We start from the raw sequence: 25,399 nt of genomic DNA on the forward strand, positions 1-25,399 counted from the left end.
GGCCACCACAGCGGGGAGGAGGGAAGAGGCTCCAGAGGGGTCCCGAGGAGACCCGGTGTGTCGTCACCTGGAGGAGGAGGAGAGTCCAGAGAGACAGACGCTAGTCCTCAAACCTGGAAATAAAGGACGAGGGAAGGGCAAGTGACCTGTGTCGTGAAAAGTGTCCTTTGGGTTTGTGAGTGGAACGTCACCTAAAGAGAGTCGTTTCGCCGGGGTGATGAGAACAGAGACAAGGTTGGGAACCGCAAGACTAAACACGGTGTTGGGAAGATATCCGACAACGCAGGAAGGCATGTGTCATGAGTATCCAGGTTGATGCCAAGAATGCAAGGCTGGCTTAACATTTTTAAATTTCCTAAAGCGATTCACTGCTTTAGCCAATTAATTTTTTTTTTCAACGTTTTTTATTTCTTTTTGGGACAGAGAGAGACAGAGCATGAACGGGGGAGGGGCAGAGAGAGAGGGAGACACAGAATCAGAAACAGGCTCCAGGCTCCAAGCCATCAGCCCAGAGCCCGACGCGGGGCTCAAACTCACGGACCGCGAGATCGTGACCTGGCTGAAGTCGGACGCTTAACCAACTGCACCACCCAGGCGCCCCACTGCTTTAGCCAATTAAAGACCATGCTCACCTGTCCCTTCTTCCCCTCCGCCAGGGCTTCTCTCTCGGCCGACGCACGTTGCTGGCAGAATGCCCCAGGGCTCAGCCCTCTCCCCCAGCGTTCCCACCGCTTCTAATACCAGTCTTCACAGGCAGCTGAAATGTCCCTTTTTGCTCACACGTTGGCCCGGAACTTCAGACTCGTGATCCACCTGCCCGAGCGGCGTCCCTGTGTGCATGACCAGCAGGCACATCGGCCTGGCGGATCCATCCTGGTTTCTTGTTTCCCAGCAAACCCCACTCCTCTTGGATTCTCCTCCCAGAAAACTCTCCAGTCCGGTGTCTTTCATAATGGGGCATCTTTGACCTTACCTTTTTTACATATCCTACTTTGAATTCATCAGAAAGTCACAATTCAGGTACGTCCCCTGCTGCCTTCCCACTACACACAGTGTTCTCAGCACAGAGCCAGGTGTCTTTTTCCCACATAGCACTGCAACACGACGAAACAAGCAGAAAGGAAAGAAAAAGGTGTGAAGATTATGGAGAAGAAACAGACTGAAACAAATAGTCCTTACTCACAGATCATCAGGGAGAGTGCGCAATTGTTAGAACTCAAAGTAAGCTGAGCAGTGTTGCTGAATAAAAGATTAATATACAACAGCCAGTAGCATTCCTGTTCCCTGGCGACAAATGGTTCTAACCAACAGTGGTTTCAGAACTTACATTTTCTGATAGCAACAGAAACTAAAAGATAATTAAGAGTAAATCTAATAAGAGATCTTCAAGACCCTTATGGAGAATTATAAAACTTTATTAGAAGATGTTTTAAAACACTTCAGATTTTAAAATATCTCCCTAAAGATGTATCATATTTATGGGAAGGAATGCTGAATATCCTAAAAATGCCCCCTATTCCCAATCTGTGGGCCTATAATCTCAAACCCAGTAGGATGCCTTGGGTGTAATCTAGCAGCCATTTTGAGGTTTCATCTGGAAATACAAAGGGCCCAAGATAATGAAAGCAATTGTGAGGAATAATAAAATGAGACATTTGTATTAGTAAATATCAAGACGTACGATAAAGGTAAAAGTGTTACTGGAGATAGACCAGTTGGGCAGCGTGGAGAAGTCATGAGCAGACCCCCACAAAGTTGAAATAGAGGTGTAAGTTATTGGGAGACCAGATGATTGGTTTCTACAGAAAATGTAGTAATGCCGGGTTTTACCTTGAGCCATACCCATAAACAAGTCTCTGTCACCATACAAACTTAAATGGGTAAAACACGGCCTTAGGCTTTCACATAAGAATACAGAGAATACCATTGTGGAATCAGATTAGGGAACTATTTCCAAGTAAGACGTAAAGGCATAAACCATAAAGGAATATGTTGATAAATTTCATCACTTTAAAAATAAAAACTTTTATTTAACTAAAGATGCCAAAAGAAAAGATAAGCTAAAGAGGGAGAAATTCTTTGTAATGCAAGTAATAGATGAAAACATTGCAAATTAGGGGGCGCCTGGGTGGCTCAGTCGGTTGAGTGTCCGACTTTGGCTCAGGTCATGATCTCGTGGTCCGTGAGTTCAAGCCCCGTGTCCAGCTGGCTCTGTGCTCACAGCCCGGAGCCTGGAGCCTGGAGTCTGCTTCAGATTCTGGGTCTCCCTCTCTCTCTGCCCCTCCCCCACTCGTTCTCTCTCTCTCTCTCTCTCTCTCTCTCTCTCTCTGTCAAAAATAAACACTTAAAAAATTCCAAATTATGTTTAAAAATTAAAAATCTTATAAAGTGAGAAAAAAGTAGATAAAAAAGTGGACAAGGGATATGAACAAGGAGTTCACAAGAGAAATCTAATTGCCAGTAATCTTCAAAAGAGGCTCAGCGATGATAGAATAACGAAAATGCAGGTCGAAACGACAGTGACGTGTAATTTCACACTGTCGGGCTGGAGAAGAGGAGTCTGCTGCCGCCACTGTTGGCAAGGGTGTGGAGCAGCGGCCACTGCCTGAAATACTGGGGACGTGTGGTCGTCAGGGCAACACGATGACACCTGCACTGAAGGTGCAGTACACTGTGACCCAGAGACTCCAGTGTCCTCTGTGTGCGTGCACGGTTAGGACACGCGGGCAGCTTGTGTGGGTGCCTGGCACGTGTGTGTGCCAGGATGCCATGGGGGCACACTCGTAGCATCAGTTGTAATCGTGAAAACATCGGAGACGGTCTTCATCTCTAATAGAAGAATGGATAAAAATTGCAGTATTTTTATATCTTGGATCGTTACGCAGCATTAAAAGGAAGCTGAAGTTATGTGTCTCGATGGGAACATCTGTAAAATACAACTTTAAATGGAGAAAAACCAAGTTCTGAGGAGAAGGTAGGTAAGCTGGCATCGACGAAGTTGAGGGCTGTGTCTTTGGACCTTGATCATAGCCGTTCACGATGGCGGCCGCTTCTGGGGAGACAGCAGATGCCTGTGCAGTCCCCGTTTGACCCCGGGTGCCCGTGGGCACCTGTACACCCTGCCACCCCACACGCAACCCTGCTCTGAAGTTGTGTTTGCCATTTTATTCCTTTTTTGATACAATCTTAGCATCACGTTTTTTGTTTCAGCTTCTTTGGATTCAGTTTTTGTTACCACGGCCGTGTGGAGTTTTCAGAGCCTCTTCTTTCTCGACACCGCGAAGCCCATCTAGGTTTGGGGTATGATGTGTTTACTCTCCTTGCTGGATAGGACCCCCCCCCTCCATAGGGACATGTCAGATTTTGCTCCCCCGCCTTCACGTGAAGCATTCGTTGTTGGTCGTTCGTCAGTGTTTCTGGAAGCGTTGCCACTGCATTCACGTGCGCCCCTCCTGAGGGCTCCAGCTTCTCCGTGCGTCCGCGTGGGTGTCAGCGGGCACACCCGTCTCCCTGTAGCTTGTGTCTTCTGTGCTCAGGGATCGCTGTCCCCCTGGACAAGGGGGTGGCATCGAGAGAGCCGAGCGCCCGCCCCGATGCTGCCCCGGGGGCCGCACACGCGAGGCTTCCCTCTGGCGTCTAAGCCTTGTGCCCAGAGAGGAACGCGTGTAGCCATCCTCAGAGCACGGCTGCCCTCCTTACGAGGAGCTTCTACCGCTCACTGCGCGCTGCACCGTCACAGGCGAGGCCACGTCTGTCACGTGGGGGTCCTTCCTCCCTGTTGTCCGCCCGCGCCAGGATACAGTGGACAGAGTGCAAGACGGTTCGTCACTCTCTCCAGATGAAGAGGCTTTCCCAGCCATGATCCACTGCAGTCTGTTGATTCTAGCTTAGAACAACTAGGGTTCTCCGATTTTTTTGTAAACTTGAAGAAGATTATCAACGATATCTTACGAAGTTCTTTTTCCCGTTCGTAGATGCGTTTATTTTAATTTTGAAAAATAACAAGTTGAAGGGCGCCCGGGTGGCTCAGTCAGTTGAGCGTCTGACTCTTGGTTCAGCTCAGGTCACGTTCTCACGGTTCGTGGGTTCGAGCCCTGCGCTGGGGTTTGTGACGTCTGCTTGGGATTCTCTCTCCCCCTCTCTCTCTGCGCCCCCCTCCTCCTACCACTTGTTCTCTCTCAAAATAGATAAATAAGCACTTTTTTAAAAACTAAAAGATAAGTTGAAAACGCTTTAGTTATAGAAACAACATAATGTGCCATCCTGGGGGAGCAGAGACCCGCCAAAGCCCACGTAACTTTTGATAAATGCCGTCACCCTTCCCCGTGGTGGGATTTCCCGAGCTGTGCTGTGCTGGGGTCCCGCCCTGTGCGCTCCTGCCCCAGTGCAGACCCCACAGCTGGCTTCCCGGCCCTTTCCCCCTCCCTCACCGACCTGTCCCCTGGGAGAAGTGCTTTGAGTCCTGGTGACTCCCAGGGCGCTGTCGGGACTTGGCCGCCGTCACCCCGGGGGTCACTCTCTCCAGGCGCTCTTCCGTAGTGTCTGCAGAAGAAGAGAGTGTTCCCATGTGCTCTCGCCGCTGTCGATCTGGCGGCAGGAATGTTCTCTGTTTCATGGAAAAGCGAGCCGGAAGCTGCAGGCCTGCAGGTTAACGATGTGTACTTTGGCTGCTAACCTAATTGCCGGAATGATAAATTACTGGCCGTTTGATTTGTTTGCAAATAAAAAGTGATGGAGGCCTTTGTAAGAGTCGCTTTGTGTTCTCTCCTGGTCGGCTTCTGCCCAGGCCCGAGGCAGCCCCACCGGGAAAGTGGGAGCACTCAACACGGAAAGTGGGAGCACTCGACACGGAAAGTGGGAGCACCCGACGGCTACGGGCCCTCTTGAGGCTGCTCGGCGGCTGCAGTGCCCTGGTGCTTTCTGACCGGATGTGTGGAGGCCGGCTGCTCTGGTCGTGGCCCTGAGTCTGCTGTGCTGGGGGTGGGGTTCCCGCCCTCACAGTTCAGCTCCAGCTGGGACCATTCATCACATCAGCAGACTCCAGTTGAGCTGAGAACTGGCTTTGTGGCGCGTGCACCTGCGCCCCGAGTCGGCCGCTGAGCCGTGGGCCGCGATTCACACGAATGCCCAGGTGGACGGCGACCGGGAGACGCGTCCCCTGCCACGTTCCCCCGAGCACGGGAGCTGGGGTCCCCTGCGCGGCCACACCTGCCCTGCGCGGCACAGCCCCGGGCACCGGGCTTTCCAGGCTCTGCCGCAGCGCCATCAGGCCGCACCCGGAGGCCGTCCCCACCCGGAGGCCGTCCCCACCCGGAGGCCGTCCCCACCCGGAGGCCGTCCCCACCCCGTCCGGGGCGCCCACCTTTCGCTTCTGTTCTGGCAGAAATACAGCATCGACCGGACTGTGTCTCACTAATGGAGAATTAATGGGCACCCTTGACAGTCAGGTTTATAAATATGTAAAAAGTATTTTAATTGTTTTTAGTAAAACAGGCAAGGAGTCAATATTCTCCGACATGACAAGCACAGTGCTGACAGGTGCTGTGGGCAGAAGGCCCACCGGGCGCGGGGCCCCCCCCCCCCCCCCCACCGTTGGCAGGCCCGGGTGCGCCCTGTCCTGATGTCGTCGTGTCCTGTGATAGATGCGTGCCCTGAACCGTATTGATAGAGCGGGTCAAACATTGAAAAAGTTAGCTTGAACTTTGACTTTAAATATTCATTAGAGCTAATTATGGATTTTCTGACTCCATGAATTACAGTTTCTATGCTTGTGTTGGCCGTTTATTTTCCATTTATTTATTGTAAACTTCATAACATTGTATTGGCTTTATCACATTCAACAAGGTCATAGTTAAATGTTTGCCGTGACCTTGGTGGGCTTACGCTTTTCAGAGGGCTCTTTCCTGGATCAAGGGAGGCACAGCTGTCAAGGGCTGATGCGGCACCACAGCGAGGGAGGCTCCCCCAGGGATGCAGGCCTGCTCACGTGCTCCCTAGGGCCGCGCGCTGCCCGTGGTCCTGTCGTCCCTCCTGCCTGGAGGGGCCTTCGCCCAAGTTGTCAAAAGAGAAGACAGGGTTGGCTGTCCTCAGGCGCGTGCGCCACGGTGCCTCAGCTCCTCCTGTGAGCGGACCCGGGGCGGGTGCCCGACAGGGTGGGGGCAGGCGGGCAGTCTGCCCGGTTGCCGCGTGTGGTGAGCCCCTCGGCCCCGAGTCCCCGGCCGGTCCCTGGCCGGATGTGCTCGCGGCCTCGAGAGGATCTTCCCAATCGGGACGAGGCCTCCGCTCTGCGTTTCTGGCAAGTCTGCGCACGTCTGGCCTCCGGCGAGCGGCCTGCTGTGCCCTGGGGAGGAGCCTGAAGCCTGGCGCTCCCCCGCTCCCGCCCACTCTGCTTGCCAGGCTGCCATGTCTGTCCCTGTGGCTCTTCAGGCAGTGACCACTGGAGCGGCTCAGAAGGTCCCCAGGGTCGCCTGCACTTCCGGAAGTGTCTGCATTTTGTCTTCGGGTCATGTCGGGGAGGCTTGTGAGGCAGCTCCGGGCTCGGACTGGAGGACGGTGTCATCTCTGTGCTCTTGGACTCCTGGGCCGAAGGAGACCGCCAGCCCCCAGGACTGGGCCTGGGGCAGGGCCACGCTCCAGGCACAGCCGGGCCCCCTGCAGGGCGCCTGGCGTGGTGCCTGCAGCCTCTGTGGGCGGGCCCGTGCTGTGGTTCTGAACCCAGGTGTCCCTCGCGGAGTCGGCAACGGCATCGAGGACCAGGGGCCTGTGTGCCCTTTGACCCAGCCTGACAGAGGCCGCGGTCGTAGCGTCTTCCCTGGGGGAAGGCCTAAGGACAGGCAGCATTGGCAGGAGGGCTTGGAACATAGAGTCCCGGGATGTGGAAACCCCCAGGACCTGGAATTCCAAGGCTGCTGAAGTGCGGTGGGGGGATGCTGGGGTCAGGGCATGTGGGGGTTGCGCGTGTGCCCGGCAAATGTAACCCCCTGCCCCCACACTAACTGCGGACCCGGGCAGGGTCCTGCCCACGGATCCTCGGGAAGGCACGTGGGAGCCAGCAGGCGCCCCCCCGGCCCCCGAGTTTGGGGGCCACGGAGAGCCCTGCAGCAGGCTGTCACACAGATGAGAGGGTGACGAGTGCTGCCTGCACCGCGCCCTCCCCCTCCCCCTCTGCACCCACCAGGCGGCCCTTCAGTGTGGAAGGCACCCCTCCGAGCTCCAGGCGGGACTGGCTGGGGGGAAGGGAGCGGATAAAGGATTTGTAGGCAGTTTGGGAACTTTTATCTGGGCTTGATAGTGTTACTCTGTGGCATCGCTGCCCCTTTTCTGCAGAGATAACACTTTGTGGTCATAAGAAGATTCTTACAAGGGACCCGCGCTGCCGTGTTCAGGATGCAGGGTCGTAGGGTCAGCAGCAGCTGCTTTTGGGTGGTTTGGCCACATGTGCATGCACGTGTGTACGTGTGTCCACGTGTGTGTGTGTGCGCCCCTGTGCGTGTGTGCCCACGTGTGTGCCCATGTGTGCTGTATGTACCCACCCATGTACGTGTGCGTATGTGCTGGGTGTTCGTATGTGCGCCCATGCGTGTGTGTGCTTGTGTGTACGCCCGTGTGTGTGTGTGTGTGTGTGTGTACACAAGAAGACAGGGTGTATGTGGCAGGTGCCGGCAGTTGGGAATCTGGCTGAGGGACCCCCGTGTCACTGTCCTGCCGGTTCAGCCTTCTGCACACCAGCCCTTCTCTGTCTGCCCGACCCTCCCCCGGCTCTTCCCCTCACCCTCCGGGACTGAGCTGCAGAGTGAAAAGTAGAACCCCACTTTTCCCTTCCAGCGAGGCCCTGCCTGCCGCGGCCCGACCGCCCTTGGCTGCAGCCAGGCGTCCCTGCTCGGCCAGCGCCCGTGTGCCGCCCCCCGCCGGCCCCCCAGCCTGGCGCCCCCCCCCCCCCCCCCCCCCCCCGCCTCTCACTCGGTTCAGTCTCGGGGCAGACGGCCCTGCTGGGCTCTGTTCCCTGCTCGGTCTTGTGCCGTGAGGGGTGGGCTCTAGGAGGACGGGGCTCGTCTGCGGAAGTCACAGTAGTCAAGGTGCGATGTACAGCCGGTGAAACGCACCCTGCCTAGGGGCCAGTGCGGTGGGTTGGGGCAAAGCATAGTTTTGTAGCTGTAGTCTAGTCGTAGAGCAGTTTTATGGCCTGGAAGTCTCCCCGGCCCCTTGTTCAGGTGGCCACATTTTGCAAAACCATAAAATACATATCCATGCACACATGCACATCTGCATCTGTATCTACCTGAATACACATGTGTGCACATATGTACACATGCACTGACACATATCCGCACATGTGTGTGCACAGATACGCACATGCGTGTGCACATGCACACGTTCATACACACACATATACACGCATGCATACGCATCTACACATAGACACGTACACACACAAACACCTGCTGCGTGCACATTTACACGTGTCCACGGGTGTGTGTGCATTTTAACGTATATGCACGCACACATACACACGTTATTCCTGCTCGCACACGTATGCACATAAGCATATATATGCGTGCACAGACACGTTTAGGAAATAACCAAGTCAAGTTCGAATTTTAGACAACCAGCAAATAATGTTAGTGTCAGGTGTGCTGTGCGAGCCTCCCTTGCCGGTCATCCCACCCCCAGCCTGGCCTCTGTGGCTTCGCCTCCTTCTCAAGCGTGGGGAGCAGGACTGACCCCGATGCCCAGAACAGTCAGCCCCTGGCGGGCAGGGGCCCGGCAGCTCTGGGGGGAATGGTGTTGCAGCCCCACGTGGAGGAGGAGGGGCGGAGGGCAAGGAGCAGGGCGGGCTGAGGAGGGGTGTGGAGTGCAGCCAGTGGGGGAGCAGGCAGGTGCCCGAGGCCGGGGGCGGGTGCCCGAGCCCTTCCCGCTGGACCCTGGCGCTCACAGCAGAGGCGAGACCGCGCCGGAGTGCGCACCCTTGTGCCTCAGACGTGACTGACATCTCCTCCCCGCGACCGTGATTAAGTCCGGATGAGTTAACTTTTGTTTCAGGTCCAAAAGAGCTTTTTGTGCGTCACTTAACAACGCTTTCAAATGGTTCCCGGTGCTGGTCATTCACTTGAGTTCTCTTTTTGCTCTGCAGGCACTAGGAAGCTTTTATTTTCTTCATGAATCCTTAAAAAACATCTACCAGTTTGACTTTAAAGGTAAGACTCTTCTGGGATCTCTGGCAGGGCTCACCCCACCCCGTGTCCCTGTGGGAGGCTCACAGCCACGAACCAGGGACCTCACAGGGAAGCCTGGCTTTCTGGCCCCTCTGAGGTGCAGGCGGCGGGCCTGCCCCAGACCCCAGCCCTGCCCATCCCCCTGCTGGGCAGGGCCCGTAGGTGACACTGGCTTTCCTGCAGCGCAGTCGAGAGGAGAAGGGAATGGTCTTGGGTCTGTGTCCGTACCAAATGGGAGAAAGTGGAGAACGGCAGAGAGCGTGCTGTCTTTAAAGAGAGGGACGAGCGCTGCTGTTTGCGGTGGAGTGAAAAATGCCCGTGCTTCTGGGCCAACACCGTGCGCCGAGTGGGGGAGGAGACGTGCCTCCCGAAGACACGGCCTTTGTCTCTGTGGCTCAGCACGTGCGAGCCGTCCCCCCGGCCTGGGCGGCCCCAGCGTCTGCCCTGCTCGGCTGGGGTGCTGTGCGCCTGCCCTGTTGGGCACTGTCCCTTCGTGCCACCTGTGAGTCCTCTGGCTCCACAATGCTCTTGAGCCAGATCACATTAATTTGAGATGTCACTGGAGTTGTGATAACTATGGAGAGCGACTAATTATGTCAGTTTGTCCAGATTCATTATCTTTGCTCACTTACGAGACAGATCACCTCTCAGGAAAGTGAGAAGCAGAGCCTTCTCTAAATTGCTTGAGTAGTGATTTCATCGATGTTAAGAACAGGATTCCAGCCAGCAGGACTATTTTTCACCGGCCCTGTTGCCTGAGGATTCTTCACATGGTTTTCTAAACACAAGCACCTGCCTTTTCCCACTGGGGAAGCCACGCAGACCTGGTGAGAGACGGGCCGGAGGCCACCGTCCCCCGAACTTGATAGACCGTGGACACCACTGTGTCACGTTGTCAAGCAGCGGGGCCGTGGGCGAGAGTGCACAGAGGGGAGGTGTTCAGACACAGCACGCTCCAGGCGGGGCTGGAAGCAGAACGGGTTACACCTCTACTAAGCCTGTGCTTCAGGCTCAAACGTGTCGCTGATCTATTTAACTTTTCCTTTTTTTTTTTGAGTGACCATCTACATACATATTTTATTGCTAAATCAGATGGGTCAAAACTACCTGGCTGGCCCGTGGTTTATTCAAAACCATCCATTAGATGCATGTGCGCGTGACCCCAGCAGACCTTCCCCGAGGGCCCCCATGTCGTCAGTGACAAGGGCTGAGATGGTGGCAGTGGCCATGCCCTGAGCACGTCTATGGCGGGAGGCTGTGGGGACCCTGGGGACGCAGCGGTGGCCCAGCGTGGCCGTGCCACTGCTGCCGCTCCGAGCAGGTGCTGGTCTCAGAGGAGTGGGGCGGGCCGCCGCCCTGCATTGTGGCCCTGGCTCTCGAAGGTTCACTCTTACACCTTGAGTCAAGTTACAGCAAACGTAGAAGTTGTGAGAAGTTTGAATGAACTTTTTAAGAATAGCCTGTATTTTCACAAACAAGCAGTTAGAAATCTGAGGATGCCCTGAAGCCGTGGGTGGGAAGGATGATAGATAGGGACGTCACTTTCTGGCCCGGCATCTGCGAGCACTGGTGGCACTGCGCGGACCCAAGAGGGCGCGTCTCTGAGATCCCGCAGCAAAGCCAGGCCGCCGGGCCGGGTGCGGCCTCCAGACTGGAGGGCCGGGCGGGCGGACCGGGACCCCGGAGCCGGCAGGGGCGGCTGACGGGGCGGAAGGCCGGAGGCTCCAGGATGGGGGCTTGGGAGAGGAGAGCCCGTGGGGGCCCGGCCTCAGAGCCCCCCCACTTCTGTGAGCTTTGCCTGCGGGAGCCCCACCGTGTTGTCTTGGTGAAGATCAGAGAAAAACCCCCTGGTGCTGCTGGGGGCGGGGGCGGGGGGGAGCCATTTGGACACTGGGTTCTTCCCGAGAGGCCTGCCCTCCCCAGAGCAGCCCCACCGGCCTGGTGGAGGGAGGTGGCCTCGCTCCGGGGCCCGAGGGGCCGAGGTGCTAGGAAGCGTGTGCCGAGGTTGCAGCCAGGGCTCACGCTGGCTGAAGGACCGAGGCGGGGTCATGGGGCTGCGGGACAGCGTCCCTGCACCCAGCCGCAGCGCCCGTCACCGCGACGCGGTGTGGCGGAGGCCTGCAGCGTGTCCCCGGCAAGAGCACAGAGACGACAGGGGAGCCACAATGGGACGCGGGAGGAGGGCTCAGCCTCTGAGCCCTCGCGGGAAACACAGCCCGGCTCCTCGCCAGATCAGCACAACGCCTCACATTGAAGGCCTGTCTTCTCAGTTCCTTTTCCCAATTATTCACGTTTTGCCCTCCACCCAAAGCTAGAAACTGAGCTGACGGACAGGAGGTCCGGCGTGCAGAGAGCAGGCTCGCGTCGGAGCCAGACCGGGGTGTGGCTCCGTGTGGAGCTGTCCGACCCGGAAGCGTGGATGGCTGCAGTTCACACGCCGGTGGCGCCCGTGGCAGAACGGACGGCGTGCACGCAGATGGCCGCGCGAGTCAAGACGGAAACCACGAATCCACGGGAACAGCTCAGAATGAAGGACGCCGCCGTAACAGAAAGGCACCAGGCCTTTGCCAGGCTCGTCGGCCTGGACACGGCGGTAGACAGAGCCAGCCGGCCAGAAGAGTGTGGTAGGAAACCTTCCAAAGTGAAAAGTGGGAGAAAAACACAACACGAAAGCAGAGCAAGATGTCCGAGCGCCGTGGGACGCGTGCACTGAGGGGTGGCGGCGGGGAAAGGAACAGAGGGAATATTTGAAGTAACGGCCCAGGATTTTACACAACTGACCGTGGACACCAAGCGGCAGATCCAGAGAGCTCTAGGTGACCGAGCAGGCTAAGCACCCGAAATCCGTCCCCGAGCGGGTCCTTCTGGAGCCACAGAAAGCCGGAGATGACGGAAAGACGTTGAAAGAATCAGGGGTGGGTAGGGGTGACCTAGAAAGGAGCGAGGACAAGATTTGCATTGGACTTCTTTTCAGAAACCGCGAAGCAAATAGAGCAGTGTGAAATATTTTTATCGTTGGAAGGAAAAAATCTAGAATTCTGTGGCTAGCAAAATTATCCTTCAAAGTTTAAAGGAAAATAGACTTTCTCAAACCCAAGTCGAGGGAATTTGTCTCCAGCAGACCTGCCTTATAAAAAAAATGTTAACAGTTATTTGATAAAAGAAAAACGGTGCCTGCAGATCCACACGAAGGGGGCAGAGCGCGAGAGAGGAGTAAACGGGGGTGACGTCGTATTTGTTGTTATCCTTAGTCTGACAGAGAACTTTTGTACAGAGCGCCAAAGCAGCAACGTTCTGGGTGACTCTGCAGCTTACGGACAAGGGATGAGTGGCAGTGCCGTCAGGAGGGGTGGGGACAGGCCAGGGCTCTGCACGGGGAACGCGGGCTCTCTGTGAAGGGATACGAGCCTCCGTGAAAGCAGACCCGGCCCAGCCGTAAATGTGTATCGCGAACTGTGGCAACTGAAAACTTTCAAAATGAAATACGGTGGACATGCTGACAGGAGAGAGAGAGTGGAATCGGATGAAATGCTCAACTAAACCAAAGAAGGCAGGAAGCGGGGGAGACAAGAAAGACAGGAAACGAAGGCAACAGAGGGAAAAGTTACCGGCACCGAGTGTCCTACTATGTCCAGAATCACCTTAGACGTTAGCGGTGCCAACGCACCAATTACAAGACAGAAACCGTCAGAGTGGTTAACAAGATGATACCCAAGCGTGTGTTGTCTGCCAGGAACCCGCGTAAGATGCGTACACACATGCGGATTAAAAGGAGAGAGATGGAGAGAGAGAGATGGCACTGACACTGGCCAAGAAGAGCACTGGGCCAGCGGTCTTAATCTCAGACACCGCAGACTTCAGAGCAGGGAGAGTCACTGGGGAGGAACAAAGCCCTTTACCACTTAACGATAAAGGGGTCAATTCTTTAAAGACATAACAGTTCTTAACGTGGACGCACCTAACAACAGACCGTCGCCACACAAGAGGCAAAAACTGACAGGACGTCAAGGAGAAATGGATGAATCCACGGTTAGAGTTGAGGCCTCCGGTGCCCCCCACCGGAGATGGACAGACCCGGCAAGGCACAGAAGTGGTAAGGGCGTAGTCCAACTCCACAGCACCATCGATCACCTGGGTCTGATGGACACTTATAGAATATTCTATCCGACAACAGCAGAACGTACATTCTTCTCAAGTTCACCTGGAACATTCACCAGGCTAGGCCACATTCTGGGCCATAAAACACTCCTGAGCAAATTTAAAAGAACAGAAATCACACAAAGTATACTCTGGGGCCACAGTGGAATTTAACTGGAAATCAATAACAGAAAGGTGGCCGGAAAATCCCAAAATACGTGTGTCAAAAGTTCAGAACTGACAGAAGTAAAGCCAGGGAATCCCTGAGGTAATAATTAGCCAAAGCTGGTGGCGCACGCCAGCAAGACCGTGTGCAAACCCGAGCAGTCAAACTGAGACGTGGAGTGAGGCTCCGGGGTGTGTCGTGAAACACCAGCCTACGCGGTGTGCGGGCAGTGACTGCTCCTCCCTCCCTGTGATGGTTGTAAGAATTCTCGTGAGTAATGGGGAATCGCTTAGCGGTCACCTCCTGTCAACCTTTGGAAACAGTTTGAGGGTTGCTTATGATTTTCAGAGGCGTAAGTAAGAAATGAGCCAGTTCAAGTTAGTCTTGCAAAAGAAAAATAAGCTAATTTCAGCTTTGTTGGTATGATTAAAGTGGCTTTATGTGCTCAGGGAATTTTAAAGGCTGGTCACTGTATTTTATTTTAACACTTGGACGTTAAAGAACACGCTTATAACTGACACATGGGTCACAGAATAAATCTCAAGAAAAAGTTTCAGAATATTTTGAGTTGAATGAAAATGAAATACAGCTGATCAAAATTTGTGGGCTCCAGTGAAAGCCAGGCGTCGGTGGCATCAGATGTGCAGAGAAGAGGTGAGACCTGAAGTCAATAATCGAAGCTGCTGCCTTAGGAAGCCAGGAGAAGAGCAAAATAAATCCAAATCATAAGAAGAGAAATAATAAAAACTAGAACATAAATCAATGAAATTGAAAACAGGAACTCAATAGAGAAAATTAACAAAACCCAGAGCTGAGTCTTTGAAAAGATCAATAAAATTGATATACCTCTAGTCAGGCTAACCGAGAAAAAAGAAAACACAATTTACTAATATTAGAAATGAGACAGGGGTCATCACCACTGACAGTGTGGACACTAAAAGGATAATAAAGGTATATTGTGAATTGGCCTATAAATTTGATAATTGAGATGGTCCAGTTCCTTGAGAGATACACCCTACCAAAACTCATAAATGGAAGACTAGATAATCTGAATAGGCCTTTATCTATTAAGGAAATTGAATCAATAACCAATAACCTTCAAAAAAGAAAGCACCAGGCCCAGATGGTTTCAGTGTGAATTCTACCAAGCATTGAAGGAAGACATCACACCTGTTCTCTACAGTCTCTCCCAGAAAGTAGAAGCAGAGGGAAAACTTTTCTAACTCGTTCTGTGAGGCCAGCCTCGCCTAATCCCCAAACCAAATAAAGACGTCATAGAAAAGGAAAACCGTAGGCCCGTGTCTCTCATGAACATAAAATGCGAAACTCTTCAGCATAATATTAACAATTTGAATTCAACGGTGTGTAGGAAGGATTCTACACCATGGCAGACGGAGATTTTTTCCAGGTGTGCAAGACTGGTTCTACATTTGAAACTCAGTTAATGTCATACATCGTATCAACAAGCTAAAGAAGAAAATCACGTGTCAGTGGATGCAGAAAAAGTCTTTGACTAAACCTGACACCTCTTCATAATAAAAACTCTCAGCAAACTAGGCACAGGAAAGAACTACTTGGTAAAGAACAGCTACAGAAACCTACATCCACATAACATGTAATAGACACTCAGATGCTTTTGCGCTTAGGATCAGGAGCGAGGCAAGGACGTCCACTCATCATTTCTCTTCAACATCGTACTGGAAATCTTGGCGGTGCCGTAAGGCAAGAAGAAATAAGAGGCTTATTGATGGGAGTCAGGGTCGAGGAATAAAGCGGCCTTAGTTCTCAGATGACATGATTACGTAGAAAATCTGAAAGAATCCTCAACGACAAAAACTGGTACCAACGAGCAAGGTTACAGGATACGTGGCTAATATACAAAGTCAATGGCTTTTTTGTACCGACAGTGAATGGGTGGAATTTGAAATTAAAAACAAAATACCATTTACATTAGCGCACACACGCACAAGAAATACTTAGGAATAAATCTAGCAAAATATGTATAAGATTCATACGAGGAAAGGGCACCTGGGTGGCTCAGTCGGTTGGGCGTCTGACTTCAGTTCAGGTCACGATCTCACGGTTCATGAGTTCGAGCCCCGCTTTAGGCTCTGGGCTGAGAGCTCAGAGCCCACGGGGATCCTCTGTCCTCCTCTCTCTCTGCCTCTCCCCCATGCGTGCGCGCTGTCTCCGTCTCAAAAACAAGTAAACGTTAAAAAAAGATTAATATGAGGAAAAGTACAAAACTCCGTTGAAAGAAACCAAAAAGGATCCAAATAAGGGGAGCAGACAGGAAGATTCGGTATTGTCAATATATTGGTTCTTCCCAGCTTGATCCGTGGATTCAGGGCAATCTTCATCAAAACTCCAACAGGTTACCTTGTAGGCCTCAACAAATTGAGTCTCACATTTATAGGGAAGAGACAAAAAACCCAGAAGAGCCAACCCCATATTGAAGGAGGAAAACAAGGTTGTAGGACTGGTACTACCTGACCTGAAGACTCACAGAAAAGCTACCGTAATCAAGATGGCGTGGGGTTGGTGGAACGGTAGACAGACGGGTCAGTGGGTCAGAGAAATAGACCCACGTAAATACAGGTGACTAACATCTGACAAAGGAGCAAAGGTAACACAGCGGAGCAAAGATGGTGTTGGAACTGCTGGGTGTCCACGTGCAAAACAGTGAATCCACACCCAGACCCTACACCTCCCCAAAAGTGAACCGAAAACGGGTCACGGAACTAAGTATAAAGGATGAAAGTATGCAATGCCCAGAAGATAACACAGAAACCGCAGGTGACTTTGGGCTTGGTGATGACTCTGAAATACAGCTCCACAACCCATGAAGAAAATTGGTAAGTTGGACTTTGTTAAACTTAGAAATTTCTGCTCTGTGAAAGAGTCGTCGAGGGAGTGGAAAGAGAAGCCACAGACGGGGGAAGCTGTTTGCAAAAGACACAGCTGGTAGTCCACGGCAGGCTCAGAGCTCTTAAAACTCAACAATTAGAGACGAGCCCAATGAAAAGGTGAGCCAGACATTGCAACATACCTCTCACTCAAGAAGACGTACAGACGACAGATGAAAACAGCACACGCCCCGCATCGCGTGCGAGGAGACAGCACCGCGCACCTGCTGGCATGGCCAGAGCCCGGAGCCCCGACCGCCCGGCGTGCCGGGGAGGCGTAGAGCAGCAGGACCCTCACTCCTGGCCACTGGGGGTACGACACGGTGCGGCCGCCGGGGAGGACAGCTCGGTGGTTTCTTATGAACCGAACACAGGCTTACCGCGGAGTCCAGTGATCCCACTCGGCCTGTTACCCAAAGGAGGTGGAATTTTATGTCCGTACAAAAACCTACGCAGAAGTATTTATAACATCTTTATTCATAATTACCCCAAGCCAGAAGGAACCAGAATACGTCCTTTCTGGGTGAATGGATAAGTAGACTGTGGAATATTTCAAACGGTGGAATGTTACACAGCAATAAAATGGAGCCACAAAAATACACAGAAGAGCCTTAAATGTGTGTTTTTCTGAGTGAAGAAGCCTGTGGGGAAAGGCTCCAGCAAGATGATGTTTCTGGAAAGGCAGAAGGAGGGTATAAGCAGTTTGGCAGGGGCTGGGGGGGGGTGGGGCAGGGGGCCGGGCCAGCGCCCGGCACTTCCGGACCGTGGGAGGGTAGGTGTGATACCGCCGTGCTGGGCGTGTGGCACCGTGCCTTTGTCAAAACCCCGGGCACGCCCGGCACGGACCGTGAGCCCCGGTGCCCGGCCGGGTGCCCCTGCTGAACCAGAGCCGCGTGTCGGCAGCGGGATGGGCGGCGGTGGGCGAGGCGGTGCTTCCCGTTTGGGTGTTTTTAGTCCTAAAACTGCTCTAAACGCTGAAGTCTATTTTTTAACAAAGAACGAACTCCTTTCTCTCCACCTCTCCCGAGCTCTTCCTTTTTCCTCAAAGGCAACGAGGGTTTTCATCTGAAGCCAAATTGCCTTCCTGCCACGGCTTCTCCTCTTCGTCACTGACCTCAAACACCGCAGACCCAGTGCTGCCCCATCATCACACACTGCCGGGCGCCTGTCCTGGGGGAGTCTGTCCTGGGGGAGTCTGTCCTGGGGGCGTGCCCTCAGGAGCTCGTGCCCCTGGCCGCCTGTTGTCATGACTCAGGCTTGACCACGAGGTGCCGACCGGCTAACGCAGAGCCCAGGGGTGAGGTGATGAGGGGAGATCGGGGGACCAACTTACCCTGCCCCATTAGTCACCTCAGCAGGTTGTGCCCATGTTTGGGAACAGGAACAGAGGGACAGTGGGTACAGTGAGCAGCTGTGTGCACCTGGGGATGGCTCCACACACTGCTGTGTCCTGAATTCCCCGAGTCCCCAAACATCTCGTCCTGTGTCCCTCTGGTGGGTCTTTAGATGAGTCTTTACCCTCCAGTGCTTTGCTTTGACCTGGGGTTCACGCTCCTCCAAACCCACAGTGGCCAGAGCTTTGTCCCACGACACTGCACACCTGTCTCCTTCCCACCGTCCGCCCCCCGTGCTCACCTGTCTCCTTCCTGCCGCCCGCCCCCGTGCTCACCTGTCTCCCTGCTGCTGTCCGCCCCTATCAGGGGGTCCGTGGGGCTCTTAGTGCTCCACGTGCTGCAGCGGTGAGCGCCGTGGGGCAGGGAGCATGAGCCCCACAGACACTGAGAGCACACCTCGTGATTTGTCAGGAACTTCACCCCGGAGCCAGGCGTCCGGCCAGGCGGCAGCCATCGGGGCCCGCGTGCTGCTCGAGGTCCCTGCCCGCGGTCTTGTGGGGAAGCCAGCGGCCTCCGCGCCCCCGGGCCGCTCGTGAGACTCCGGCGTGGGTGTGGGCCGTGTGTCTGTGGAAGGAAGGGGTCCTGGGCCTCGACATGGAAGGGCAGGGGCGTCAGCCCAGGCACGGGGTCTGGGGAGCCGCAGGCAGCGGGTGCAGAGCGCCCCGCGCCGTATCTGCTCTGTCTCACATAAAAACTGCTCTTCCCTGGACATGAGTGATGTTGGCTGGATGTGAGGAGGAAATCGATGTTATTAAATAAACTCGTATTAAGGTATGAGTGAACGGCAATTCTGCAGCCGTCTCGAATATATTCACGGTTTTTACGGAGGATGCCAATTAGCCCTTGTAAATCTGCAGGCTGGAAGCTCTTAGGGGATAATGAAGTGGAGTGTCGGGTTCCGGGTCGTGGATGGCAATTTACGAGCACTGGCGTCCCCAGACCGCGGGTCCCCTCCCGGGGGCCTCCCTCGCTCCCCACAGAGCTGCACTGCTTGGGTGGGGTGTAGTGATGAGGTCATTCTTGTGCTCTTTTCCAGCTAAGAAGTATAAAAAAGTCACTGGCAAAGAGATCTACTCGGACACACTGGAGAGCACGCCAATGCTGGAGAAGGAGAAGTTCCCGCAGGACTACTTCCCCGAGGTGCGTCACGGCCCGCCGCCCCCCTCGCACGGTTCCCTCTCAGAGCGCACACCTCGCGGGAACACACGAGCACGTTTAGGGCCTGAAGCCGTCATATTTTGGGGCAGGGATCCCAGTGTGGCTGCTGAGGGCTGCGGTGCACCGTCTCTCTGGGAGGGGCTGGCTCCCACGCGGGTCCGTCCCGGTGTCTCAGGTGGGGGCTGAGACAACCACCGTGTCTGTCCTTGCACGAATCGCCACGTGTTCTGACCGTCGTTTCCAGGCACAGGCACCTTGACTACGAGATGTAGGAAAATAATAATCAGCTCACGGGGGGCCGGAGAGGCCAGGGGCCTCCCGGCAGGCGCGAGATGCGAGCACGTTGACGTGGCCAGCGGCGGTGCAGGGTGCCGGTGGCCAGACACGCAGGCCACGTCCCGGCGCCCGAGTGCCGGCCCTCTGGCCATTTCCCAGGTCAGGCCTCGGGGGAGCAGCGAGCGAGAGGCACCGCGGAGAACTAGAGCTGAGGGAGCCCCCGCCCCGTGCCCTAGGGGTGCCTGCAGCCCAGAGCGTGGCTCGCGCACTGCTCGCGGTAAGCCGGGACGCGCCTCTGTCTCCACTGGGTTTAGCACGTTGCTGTGTGGCTGTGTTATTCGTGCGCAGTCGCTGCGGCCCAGGTAGGCTTGGGTTCTGCTAGTTTTAGCAAACGGGACGGCCAGCCTTCCGGAGTCTGCTGATCCTGCGTGACTCACACGCTGACCCAGGCTCACTCCCGGCGCCCTGCGGTCGTCTGTTAAACCGCAACGGGATGGGGGGGGGGGGGGGGGGCGGTGTTCTCGGTGTTCTCGCCACACGGGAGGCCAGCTCGGCGCAAGAAGGATGGCCCCACCAGGGCCCCTCTGCCTGAGGGCTGGCCACCATCCACGGAGACGCCCACCTGCACCAGAGCTGATTTTCAGCAAGGCCACGACGGTATTAACTTGTCTGTGACCCGAGTGCAGGGTGAAGGATGGGTGTGCTTGTCATTCTGGGCAGGCTTCCTCATTCCTTGTCCCTGAGCCAAGGACGTGGTGTCGGGGGGCCGGCCCCTGTCCTGGCTGCCCAGCCCCCGCCGTCCCCTGCTCCTCTTGAGGTTGGAGTGTGGCCCGAAGGCTCTGGAAGCAGCTGAGGGGATCCGGACGACCCTCTCCGAACGTCAGCCAAGGGCTGCTGTCCCCTCGGAGATGCCAAGGGCCGCAAAGTCAGCTTCAGAGCCGAGCAGGGTCCCCGAGAGTGACCGCGGGCCCCGGGGGACACGGGCCGAGAGAGCTGGTGGTGGGACCTATGGCAGGAGGACAGCAAGCCCTGACAGGTGCCGGGGTGGTTTGGGAGTAGGTGTCCTGGCCATGGTCTCCTCAGGCTGCCTCTCCCGCTATTTCCATCAGCCAGGTGACTGTGCTGAGACCCAGGGCTGCCTGTCTCCGTCCTTAGCCCAGCTGGGACGCTCACCTGCACCTGGTGAGCTTGTGGCCCGGAGGGAGGGTTCCCCCACAGGGCGTGGACGGGGGTGGGGGGGCAGGACCCGGGGGGCCCGCGGAGGGGGGGGTGTCTGCAGCATCCACCTGCCTGAAGGCTGTGAACCGGCGCTTGCTGAGGAGCGAGTGGCCCGCGGTGCCCCAGCCTCCGCGGGGACGTGCTGAGCGGTGCCAATATGTGCGCGTGGGCGGGGCGGGGGGGGGGACCCGGCTGTGCCCCACGCTGTTGGGGGCTTGGTGTCGGCCGATCACCCCATGTGAGCCAGACACCCTGCGTGCAGCACGCACCTGCCCGGTCCCTCTTCCTCTTGCCGTGGGGCCCTCTGGTGGCACCCCTGCCCTCGTCTTGTCCCTGGAGCCCCTGGAGTCTGTCGGCTGTGAGCTGTGATGTTCCCAGAGAAGAGGCCCACGTGGTGGTCTCGGCATCCCTCTGGGTGCCAGGAGGGGAGGGCACGGCAGTGCCCCGTGCACGACACCCCACGGAGGAGGCGGGCCCCTGCTGAGCCCTTGGCCCTGAGCCTCTGTCCCCGCAGGATGGTGGGCCTCCTTCCGAGGGGCTCCCTGCTCCCCGGCGCTCAGGCTCTCTTCCGGCCCAGCTCTGTGAAGGCCAGCCCCCCAGACCCTAGCCCTTGTGGGGGCCCTGCGGCCTGGCCCCAATCCCAGCCCTTCCCTCCGTGGGCCCCGGCCATGCAGGTGGGTCAGCACGAAGTCTGGGGCTTTACTCCAGCGGCAATGTCCCGCCTCCTGCACACCCCTCGGAGGGCAGACACCGCCGACGACCCCGGGGCCTGTGGCCAGTGCGTGGCCCCCTCTGAGGTGCTGGTGTGGCTTCGTGGGGGCAGATAGCCAACAGCTGCATCTCCCCTGGGGGAGCAGTGGGGGTCCAGGCCCCAGCCCCCAGGTGACCACTGTCCCATCCACCGGCAGAGGGGAGGGATTTCTGGAAGGAGAAATGGGGCGTCGTCAGGCAGACCCCAGTCTCTCAACCGGAGACCGCGGTGTTCCTGGGCTCCCTGCGGTCGCCATCCTTGTTCTGTTCCACGTGCTGCTGCTGTGCTAGAAACTAAGTGTCTGGTCCATGCGGTCCGACAGCGTGGATGTGGCAGAAGTGCACGTGGCTTGATTAACAGAAGGAAAAACGTTTAGAAAACACGTACAGTCTTCTAACGTTCCGTCGATAGCGTGGTGTTTTTTGGGCGTGCGGAAGTCCGCGTCCGTCCTCGTGCGGACGGTCCGTCCCCGCTGGGCAGCCGCGTTCGCAGCCCTGCTCCTGTGCTTTCCAGCCAGTCCTGCAGCTTTATCTGGACACATTTTAGGGGAGGGAATTAGTCTCGGCCTGATTTCTCTCCTTTTATTACCGTCACTTAAGGATAATCTAAATGTAATTACTGTGATGGAGGCATAATGCAATTCCAAATAATTACAGCCCACTGCATGTAAAACTAACAAAACTTTCTCTGCTGATTTATGGGTGCTTTTGGCTCGGCATGAATTTCAAATGCTGCCTCAGGGAGCAGCACTCCAGATAATGTGAGACCATTTTTAAAAAGCAGATTTGTGTAGTCGATCAGGGCCGAGGCATTTTTTTCCTCTTGCCCGTAGTGAGAAATTGGTTGTTACCATAGATCACAGGGACTGCTTCAAGCTCTTATGAAAGATGGATTAATTTCACTAATGCTCCAAAGCGGGCCTTTCACGGGCAAGGCTGCGTGCCGATAACCTCCCCACAGCCTCCCTTTTCTCCGTGGTGATTTATGCCGTCCTTTAGTGGATGAACCATCCTGCCGTCACCATCCATCTGCTGGCTAAAGGAATCCTATTAACAGGGGGTCTGAGCAGGGACTTAATATTGCAAGGTGAGCGATGCGGCAGCCCCCCACCCCGCCCGGCGTGACGTGGTTTCATTCCGCGGCGACAGCCTCTGCCAGCCGGGCGGGCGCCCGGCCGCTGCTGCCCACGCACGGTCGCCCGGCGTCCTCTGGGGAGGCTTCAGAAGTGCCTGGTGACCAGAAAGCCTCAGAACGTAGATGGAGCGAAACAGATCAATTGACATTCGAGGGAACCCCCAGCCTGTGACGGAGGCGACGGGTTCCCGTCTCCGTCCCTCCCGGGTGCGGGACAGCTGTGGGCTCGTGCGTGTGTGAGCACACGCGTGTGTTTCCCGTAGGGGGTTACGCAGTGAAGCCTCACCAGGCGGGCACTTGCACCTTCTGCTGATTGGGGTGTGGCCCTGGCCCTGCCCTGCCCGGTGTGACCCGGGGCCCAGCCACGACAGGGAAGGGATGGTCACAGCAAGAGGACTTGGGTCCAGGGCTTAGGGAGATGCCAGTTCCGGTCCTTTCCCTGAGGAGCCAGTGGTCTCGGGCAGGTGGCAGTGTTCGGCCCTGGGTCTGCACCGTGAATGTGGCAGCGTTCGCCACGACCGCCTCCTTGGCCCCCCGGTGGAGGGCTGTGGGGCACTCTGTGGGTGAGGAAGGCAGTTTCCGGAAGGACCCCTGACGTCACACCCAAGGACACGTGATCACCCGCGGAGCACAGGCTCTGACAGTCCAGGAGGTCGCGGGCTGTAACCCCATCTTGTCATCTTGTGAAATTACTTGGAAATGCCACCTAAACACATTTGTGATTGTAATGAGGAACTTACTTCAGAAGGAATGTATTTTCTGCAAATGTTTCGTCAAAATATTTGGGTGTTGGGGTGCCTGAGTGGCTCAGTCAGTTGAAGGTCTCACTCTTGATTTCTGCTTAGGTCATGATCCCAGGGTTGTGGGATCGAGCCCCATGACGGGTCCACGCTGAGTGTGGAGCCTGCCTGGGATTCACCCCCCACCCCGCCCTTCCCCCTCTTATGTGAATGCGCACACACTGCCTCTCTCTCGTTCTCTCTAAAATGAAAAAAAATTCTAAAAAAAATAATGTGGGTGTAATAACGCCATGCTGTGAAAGTTTTTGAGATTTGTTTGCGATGCAGTTAAAAATCTTAAATTTTGTTAGAATCCTCTGGAAATTGCAGTTATTACAAATCTACATTATATGAAAAAGTAACACATTGTTCTCTGCTACGTGTATTCGTTCTATTAATAATTTCAAACAGTGCTTCGTTATCGTAGAAATTTTAAGTGTGTAAAAAGAGATACACCCATGGTACGTGTATTGAAGATATGCATGCAGGTGTATGTGCACGGAGACACTTCAGTTAACACGTAATTGAAAATTGGGAACAGTAATTAATTTTTGGTTAATTAAATTCACAAATGCCTTCCATTTTTAATGGAAATAAAATCAGTGCTGGTTATGTTAAATTCTAGGCAAGAACCCAGGGTATTCGGGCCTTAGCAGCACCGCCCAGCACGGGGCGGGGGGGGGGGGTGGCGGGGTCTCCTGTCCTGTGTCCATCCTGGCTTCTGGAAGGAACTTTCTGGAAGCAGGGTGGGCGCATCCCCGTTCGCTCCTCCCCACACACCCCGGGTGCCATGGGTCCAGCGGAGACCGCAGCCTCGAGGAGTGTGCACGCTGGCACCTGTGGAGCGTCAGTGGATTGTGCGTGAGCAGGGGGACATCGCAGGGCAGGGCAGGGCAGGACGGCTGCTGGCCCGGAGGCGGCAGGCAGGGAGGAGCCATCGGAGTCCTGAAGACTTGGTTTCTGAGATCAAGGAGCAAAACGAAGTGACCCACCCCGCAGTGACTCGCTTCGGGTCATGGGAGGTCGGTGCCCGGGGGGCGAGGACCCCCTCCTTCGTGGTGCGGGGCTGCGGGGGGGGTGGGGAGCCGGGGGCTGGCGGTTGGGCGGCAGGTTGCTGCGGGACAGAGGAACGGGGCTCCCACCCAGGGAGCCGAGACACCAAGGCGCCAGACGCAGTTTACTCCAAGCAGGCACGTCCTGCGGAACAAGTCAAGAAAGACTTAGGATGAGTACGTGTAGGCCCTCTGGACGCTAATCAAGGCGCAAACGCAAGGTTTGTGAACCTAAAACAGCCCCAAACAAACAAAGACCGAAGACGGAGGGAGTCTGGGGAAGAGCAGACAGAAACAGCACAAGTGGCGGAGGGGTGTGCATCGGGTGCGTCCGGACCCTGCCGGTGGAGACCGTGGTCGTTTCCGCTTGGCTGGGTGTTTGGCTTTCATTTTTTTGAAAGGAAAGGTCAGTTAAAAGACACGAAGGGCCCGTGGGGGGCTCTGGTGCTCCTCCACGAGAAGATCAGAGAGGAACAGTAGGGCGATTATTGCAAGAGGGAGCTTTCTGGAACTGAAGACAGAAGTTCTCAGACAGAACACGTGCAGAGGGAGAGCAGGATGGACGGATGGCAGCCTCACTGGCCCGCGGGTGGCTTCGGGGCGGCAGCACAGAGAGGAGGAGGCCTGCGAGGATGGTATGGGTGGGCGGGCGGTGTGGACGTGTCCTGCGAGGTGTGGACGCTTGGCCGTGGGAGCCCCCGGAGCGTCGGGGCAGTGAGGGAGAGGCCTCCAGAGGTTTGCACCCAGAGGTGACAGTGACCTTGAAGACAGCTCCTCCCCCAGCAGGGCGTTGCCGTGGGCACCAAGCTGGACGCCTGGAAAGCTGGTCATCAGGAGAGGACACAGGTGGGACAGTGGCTGAGGGGGATGTGGGGTCAGGGAAGGGTTCGTAGCCACTCAATTACTTGCACTAGATAAAGAGTAACCACTGAATGGGCTAGAGCCCCTGTCATTCTGGACCTTTCTCTCACTTGGAACACTTTCCATCAGCATTCAACCGTGGGTCCCGCATGGTTACCCCAGCACCAAAAGCCCAGGCCCACCGAGGCCACGTCACCACAGCCGTCCTCCTCCTCTGTCCTCAGAGCGGTTCCTGAAGGGATGGCACAGGGACCCACCCCGGGGCTCGGGGAGACGGGACATTTCCGTGCAACTTGCTGAAGTATTTGTAAAGTGGGGGCTCAGGGGGTCTCCCCGGTGCCTCCTGGGGGCTCGC

The 25,399-nt window shown here is 55.7% G+C and overlaps 1 protein-coding gene across 1 annotated transcript in view; it reads left to right on the forward strand.

The window, feature by feature from the left end:
• Window positions 1-25,399, forward strand: part of INPP5A (inositol polyphosphate-5-phosphatase A) — a gene marked incomplete at its 5' end in the record, with an annotated part of 175,497 nt that overhangs the window by 97,520 nt on the left and 52,578 nt on the right. Inside the window, 2 exons of the mRNA XM_040486937.1 lie at window positions 9,131-9,194; window positions 18,852-18,955. Of these exons, the coding sequence (XP_040342871.1) occupies window positions 9,131-9,194; window positions 18,852-18,955 (168 nt within the window). The remainder of the gene's footprint in view (window positions 1-9,130; window positions 9,195-18,851; window positions 18,956-25,399) is intronic.

Source organism: Herpailurus yagouaroundi, unplaced genomic scaffold (assembly GCF_014898765.1).
Source record: "Herpailurus yagouaroundi ecotype Mexico unplaced genomic scaffold, PumYag 163, whole genome shotgun sequence".
In the NCBI taxonomy this organism is placed as follows: Eukaryota; Metazoa; Chordata; class Mammalia; order Carnivora; family Felidae; genus Herpailurus; species Herpailurus yagouaroundi.